The 7,126-nt window shown below is 41.1% G+C and overlaps 1 protein-coding gene across 1 annotated transcript in view; it reads right to left on the bottom strand.

Annotated features, from left to right (window-relative positions):
- Window positions 1–502: 502 nt before the first annotated feature.
- Window positions 503–7,126, bottom strand: part of LIN52 (lin-52 DREAM MuvB core complex component) — a gene marked incomplete at its 5' end in the record, with an annotated part of 38,667 nt that continues 32,043 nt past the window's right edge. The window contains one exon of the mRNA XM_009070617.1: window positions 503–558. Coding sequence (XP_009068865.1) covers window positions 503–558 — 56 coding nt within the window. The remainder of the gene's footprint in view (window positions 559–7,126) is intronic.

Genomic DNA, 7,126 nt, shown 5'->3' with positions numbered 1-7,126 from the left:
TGCTGAACCAGGGCTAGTGGTCCATCCACACCCCAAACTATGCTCAAATCCTTTAACACAGTAGAGATACATAGGAAATCAGTGTGTGTAAGACAAAAGACACACAAGAGGGTCAATGCCTCATGATGCACACTGGCCAGTGTTGGATCTGCTGTGTGCTTCAAACAGGTGCTGTCCCCGAGAGCAGCTGAATAAGGACTCTGTGAACAGCTGATAAAGCAGGTAACTGTGTCACAGTGTGTCAGGGCTCAGTCCTCTTGTGGGACATCCTGTGGCCAGATGAAGTCTGAATTCCAATGCAACCAACTGCAGTCCTTGCGACCTGTGTATGCAGTACATTTTCCCCGCAAAGAGATGAGCTGTGGAAGCAAAAAGAGATGTTTGCTTCTGAAGGTCAAGAGCAAGAGCTTTGTACTTCTTGTAAGTTCTGAGCTTCATCTGGATGCGCAGTACGTAAAATGACCTAGTTGGGGTATTTTCATCCAAACTCCAGATGTAGCGTCTACTTTTTGGGTTTCTCTAGGATGTTCAGGAATTTCCCTCGAGTCATTTCTCTAGCTGAAATCACAAGGGAGGAAAAAGAGATCAATATTTTTTTTAAAAGCCAAGAAACCCAAACAATTGTATGATTCATATATTTTAACCATAGGATAAGAAAATCATTTAGATCTGTGCTTGTACCAAAAGTGAGTAAGGATTATTTTATTTATCTATTTAAGTGGAAAATAAATAAAACTGCATTTCGGCTTGAATTCCTGACATCCTAGAAATGCAGACAGGGCCTGGAATCTTCTAAACTCAGCAATAATTCCCACAGGCTGTCTCATTACATACAATCTATGCTTTCTATTCCTACTGCATTATGCTCTTGCAGCACCTCTTTTTCTCTGCACTATCCATCTCTGAATGGTGTAATCCAGATCTCCATCTCTCTGTCTCAGAGCAATTGTTCCTGGATGTTATAATCTGTCACAGATTATGGAACTCTCTCTTTCTCCATTTCAGGATTATTGGTCCCTGGATGCTATGATCTTCAACAGAAATTAGGCAGCATTTTCTCTCTCTCAGCAGTGTCTGTCCCTGGATGCTGTAATATAATGGGGTTTATATTCCTTCAATGCAGTTCATCTATGGATAGTGTAATAAAGTAAAGTTTATAGAGCTTTGGTCTTCTCCCTCTCTGCATTGTCAGTCCTTCGATGTTTAATACAGCAAGGCAAGGTTTATATGTCTCTCTCTCACTGTTGGTACCATCAATTTCTGGTAGCTCTATTACAGCAGGGTTTACACAGCCACTTTTCTGCACAAGACATTTCTGACTTGAGAACCCATAAGCTCACAAGCTGGCAAAGCAGCCTTATACTATCCTTGTCTTGCAATAACAACACAATGCATCACAGACAACACCATCAGTAACTGAGTCCTGGAGAAAGAAAATCTTCCCACTGGTGCTTCTCATCATTTCTTTTCAATAAAGGTGTAAGCTTTGTGCTGGACTGACAGCCATCAAAACACGGAAGGTTTTTATTCACAGGAATGATAAAAGCATGCATGTTTCCCACACCTAGCCTAAAGAGAGTTTGGAAGGAGATGGGAATTCATTTTGTTTTATCCATTCAATTCTTGGCCTCTCTACTGAGAGGAACAATAGAAATTACAATTATAAACCAGAGGTGGGCTTGTTGCTGGTGTTGGGTTTTCTTTTGACATTATTATCTCTCAGAACAGAACTGAAATATAATTAAAATGTTCAACTTAAAATACTCAATGTGCACCCTCAGGTAAAGACATTTTGCTATTCTTTACATAAAGGTTAGAATTTGTGTCTTAAAGCTTCTTCTTTAAATTATTACATTCTAAACTATCTACCCAAAATTGCATCACAAGGTATCGTCATCAACAAGACTGCTGTAAAACAATTAGTGATATTATGACCTGTCTGGTACATATTGACATTCATAGGCTGCAAAGTCCTCTGTTCTGAGTGGAACATGCTTCAGACTGGCTGCAGATTCAAGGAGATCACTGCACTGTTCACTTGGTTCATGCCTCCAGCTGTGAGTTATATCACCTGGGATCCATTCCCAACTCTGCTTCTGATTCTCAGCATGAACTACCACAATAGTACTCATTTGTACCTCTACCTCCCCATCCGCAGGGTGACTTGTATCTTTTAAGTGCTGCTGAAATGACACAGGGATAGAAGGTGCTGCAGAAGCGCAGAGTGGATTGTTACTTTGTCAGGAACTAAACTGTTATGCACAAAGAGCATGACTAAATAAAACTGCAAGGTTTGAAAAAATTTCAGCTAGGATTCAATTCTCAGTACTAGTTCTTTGACACCTGCCTGCCTTGCACCATCAGGAGTGCATGGCTTTAAAACACTCTTAACAGAGAAAACACAAAGCTGAACTGTAGTTGCTAGAGTGGAAAGTTTTCCAGAGTGCAGGTCTCATATAGCAGATACACGAATGCATGACAATTCTGTTCCCCCAAAGAGGGCTGCACCCTATAAATCAGGCAGAGAGCACAGACTCCTTCTGTGTGCTGAGTGAAATTACTGTGGGTTGGAGGTTGCTCCAGAGCACGTGCCCTCCTGTTCACTTGTCATCGGAGATGTTAACATTTCTGATTAATTCACAGACCTCTCATTTTATTCTTCATTCCTTTATCCTTGCTATCCTGTTCTGCTGCAGCTTAAAGATTCTTACCGACCTGCTACAATAATCACCGCCCGCTTCCCCCCCCAACCTGGTGAAATTGTTTAGTGATGCCAACCGCGCTTTTAATTTGCAAGACATCAGACACAGAGGTAATTTATACCAACATCTGTTCATTTCTGACTTCTGAAACAAACTCGCACATGCTGCTACAAAATCCCATTAGGAGCAGGAGACAGCCTTCTGCTATTCTGTATTCCTCGTCTCCTCAGACTCAGGCTTGCACCGGAGCTTTATTTTTAAGGATACGGTGCCAAACTGAGAAAGAAAAAAGGACCTTTGTATATGTATGAAAATGCCCAGGAAATAATTTCCTCATATGACAAAAAATTCACAGCCAAACTAAGGGCAAGTTTCCACAAGCATTAACAATCTCGTTTTCCCTGCTTCAGCTGCTTCCCAAGAACCACAGTTCAATGTATTCCTGCCAAACACAGGCCGAATTTATACTACATGGTACTGCGTTCAAACGTCTTGGCTATTCCTTCCCCTTTGTTTCTCTTTAATCTGCGCTGGAGTATGATTTGAGCTTGGATTTTGCACAGAAAAGCCTCTAATATTAAACTGACTCCTCTACTCATTATTGCTTTTGACAAATGAATCCTTAATAATGGGAATATCCTTTCCAATGGGGCCTTATGGAGCTTGCTGGAGTGAGGGAAGAGCTTGTGAATGAAGAAACCATCGCCCACATTCTAAATATGATTGCAGGCTAAGAGAGCTGGTAAAACCAGCTTTAAGCAACTACCCAAGGGACTTGCAGAAGCCAGTTGAATAGTAGATAGAGGTGGATTTTTTAATTAAAAGGTTGGACAAAACTGTAGTGAAAACCTTAGGGATTTTTTCTTTACAATGGTCGTTTAAACCACAGACTTCAAGTGAAGAGAGGGCTTAAGCACAGGTTTCATTGTAGCAGCAAACACACACTACAGAGCCTGCGCAGCATGGAACAGAAACATGAATCTCCATGACAAGTCACGATTTACAACCTTGCCTATGCTGTGCATCTACTACAATAGAAAAATCAACAATGGGTATGATCACAATAGCTTCGATACAAATTAATCTCACCTACTAGGGAGGAGGAAGAGGACACTGAACACCATAGTAAAAACACTTTAAGATGTTATCAGCCCTGGTTACAATGGAAGTTGAGTCCTTGAATAGACTTTTTCAGATAAATATACTGAACAGTGGTATTAGGCTATTACAGTTAACAGAGAATGCTGTACTGTATGAATTCAGGTTGCTGCCTAGCAAGATCTGCCAAGCAGATCTCAAGAACAGGTACTGGGTAGGAAAGGCTGGGGCTGAAAGGAAGAAATATTTCTACTTGATAGGGGAGCAGAATAAGGTTTTAATATAATCTCCTCTTTAGAACTTCAATCCCTCAATCCCGCATTTAGCCTTGTTGCCTGGGGCTCCTTTTTTACTACAATTGTCCCCAAGCTGCCTCTCCACAGTAAATTTTGTAGTTGCTGGTTGAAAAGATTCAGTAGTACAGATTGATTTCCTACAAGTGAGGAGATGAGGGATTACCAAAAGCAGTCCTGGTTAACAAGATTGGGTGCAGAATCTCCTGCTAGAGCAGCCCACTCTGCCAGTGCTTTGCATCCTTTCACTATGACATATGGGTTTCATTACACAAAGATTTTCCTGATTTTAACTTGGAGGCGATTACATTGGAAACTCAGAGCTGTCTTTACATCTGTAGCAATTTGAAGGTTAAGTAACTTTTAATCAAATGACAAAGACTCATAATGTTTTTTCCTCAACTGAAAATGAAAACTGCTGTTCCGGATATTCCTTCCCATGACAATTTAATTAGAAAAAAACACTGCCCTGGAGATTGGGGTCCAGTCTGATTGCTCCCCCTAAAAAGCCTTCTCACACATACGACAGCACAGGACATACTGTGTCATAAGGTCTGGATGGCCAGGAAATAATGGAAGGATTTACTGCTGTAAAATCAGCAAGGAAAACAGTGATTTACACTTACATAAGCAACTTTCATCCAGGAGAATCCCTAAGCAACACACATATGTACACACTTTTAAAACAGAAAATACACTTAAATGCAAAAGCACAACATACTTGGTGATAAAGTCTATATAAGAGATATATGTGACAAAATATATTTATCACAGATTTATCGAGAACATTGTACCTTTGCTGATTACTACTTCTGGGCTTATCTAAAAATCTCAAAACAAAGCCTGCAAGCATCTTCAAATTACAGGCACTTTAAAATGAAGTCACTCACTAAAGAAGCCCTTCTCTACCCTCTCCCAAATGTATAACTTCTGGGACCAATTTGACTGCGATCCTCCTCTGACCTGAAACTGCAGCATTGTTGAAATCCAAAGTTCTTGCTACTGAAAAAATGAAAATACAATTAATGTTTTTAGCTCTGAAATGTCTTGTAGTATCACATTTTGGATGCTACATTCTTGACTACAAAAAGGTTATTTTAGGCACTGTCATATTTTGTTAGCCTATCAGTTATTCCTCCCATTAAGCTGAACTTATGGTAAATATAGAACTTGTTTTTCAACATGGAAGGATTCCTTTAAAGTACCAATCATGCACACTCAAACTACTGCTGTGTCTTAAGACTATGCAGAAACAAAACTAAAAGGGTTTAATTCTGAAGAACTGTCAATGAAAATTAACATTTCAGTGCAAAGAACATGAATTGCAGAGAGCAAAACACTTCTCTGGTTTTTAGCCTTCTACCCCAAGAGCCTGTTGCATCAGAAATTATTTCTTACGTGCTGAGATACAACATTAGGATAAGAAGACACAACCATTCTTTTTCTTAGTTGGCAGGACATAAAAAAGGCCTAGAGAATTCTGCCTGTGAGTAACTGTGGGAGTTTTGCGTGACTGAACTTGTGAAAGCCAATGGCAAAGTCAAATCTTTTAGTTGGGCTCAACCAATATTGCATTTGGAAGGAAGATAAAAATAGGTCGGGGGGAGAAGAGAGAGTTGAAGGAAAAAAAGTAATTTAAAATCAGGAAAAATATTTAAGATTGACATTATTAGTAACAGCCCTCAAAGAAAAAAAGATAGAAGATCAAGAGAATATTATTGCCCAGTCAATATAATCTGTACTTCTATCAGATAGAGAGATCTGTACGGACCGCTCAAGACCAGACCACCAAAATCCTACTACCACCTGGATGCCTGACGGCACCAGCTTGCTCCTGTTTCTTCATAGAAAGAGCTCCAATTACTTTGCTGTTTGCTGTGTACATCCTAATGTAGATGTCAAATGAGCTGCTACTTGATGACTGGGCCTTTGGCAAATACTGAACCAGTGAATGCTACCCCAAACCCAATCTCAAAGAGCTGAACTGCCATCTCAGAAAAGCAATGGTTAGCGAAAGCAATGTCAGTCACCTTTCCTGAAGGCACAACTGGCACATGCAGATACTCTGGCCTGTGCTTCAGGAACTGACACTGGAGACCACTACAATCACCTCACACTCCTGAAACACATTCTTCAGGTAAGACAACAGAGTCGGTATAAGCTTGCGTTAACCACGGCATCTTCCAGTAATCAATATCAAAGCACTTGCAAAGCTTATCAAGCTTTACAATATTCCTGAGACATACAGTGATTTAATTCCCACCTTACAGCCTCGGTCACAGCCTCGGTGAGGACTGATACACAGATTGTCACAGATTAACCCCAGGCAGCAGCCAAGCCCCACACAGCCCCTCACTCCCACACCAGTGGGATTGGGAAGAAAATCAGAAGGGTAAACACGTGGGTTGAGATAAAGACAGTTTGACAAGGAAAGCAAAAGCCATGCACACAAGCTACGCAAAACAAGGAATGAATTCACTGCTTCCCAGGGGCAGGAGTTGTTCAGCCATCTCCAGGACAGCAGAGCCCCATCACACATGGCAGTTACTTGGGAAGACAAATGCCATCACTCTGAACATCTCCCCTTTCCTCCTTCTTCCTCCCATTTTATACACTGAGCATGATGTGGTATGGTATGGAATATCCCCTTGGTCAGTTTGGGTCACCTGTCCCGGCTGTGTCCCTCCCCATCTTCCCATGCAATCTCAAATTCCTTGCCAGCATGGCTGTACAGAAAATACAAAAGGCCTTGGCTCTGTCCAAGCACTGCTCAGCAATAACAAAAACATCTCTATATTATCAATCCTACGTTCAGCACAAATGCAAAACATAGCCCCATACTAGCCACTGTGAAGGTTTGGGTCACCTGTCCCGGCTGTGTCCCTCCCCATCTTCCCATGCAATCTCAAATTCCTTGCCAGCATGGCTGTACAGAAAATACAAAAGGCCTTGGCTCTGTCCAAGCACTGCTCAGCAATAACAAAAACATCTCTATATTATCAATCCTACGTTCAGCACAAATGCAAAACATAG

The sequence above is a fragment of the Acanthisitta chloris genome, unplaced genomic scaffold, assembly GCF_000695815.1.
Source record: "Acanthisitta chloris isolate BGI_N310 unplaced genomic scaffold, ASM69581v1 scaffold22112, whole genome shotgun sequence".
In the NCBI taxonomy this organism is placed as follows: domain Eukaryota; kingdom Metazoa; phylum Chordata; class Aves; order Passeriformes; family Acanthisittidae; genus Acanthisitta; species Acanthisitta chloris.
This window is presented reverse-complemented; position numbering and strand designations above follow the sequence as displayed.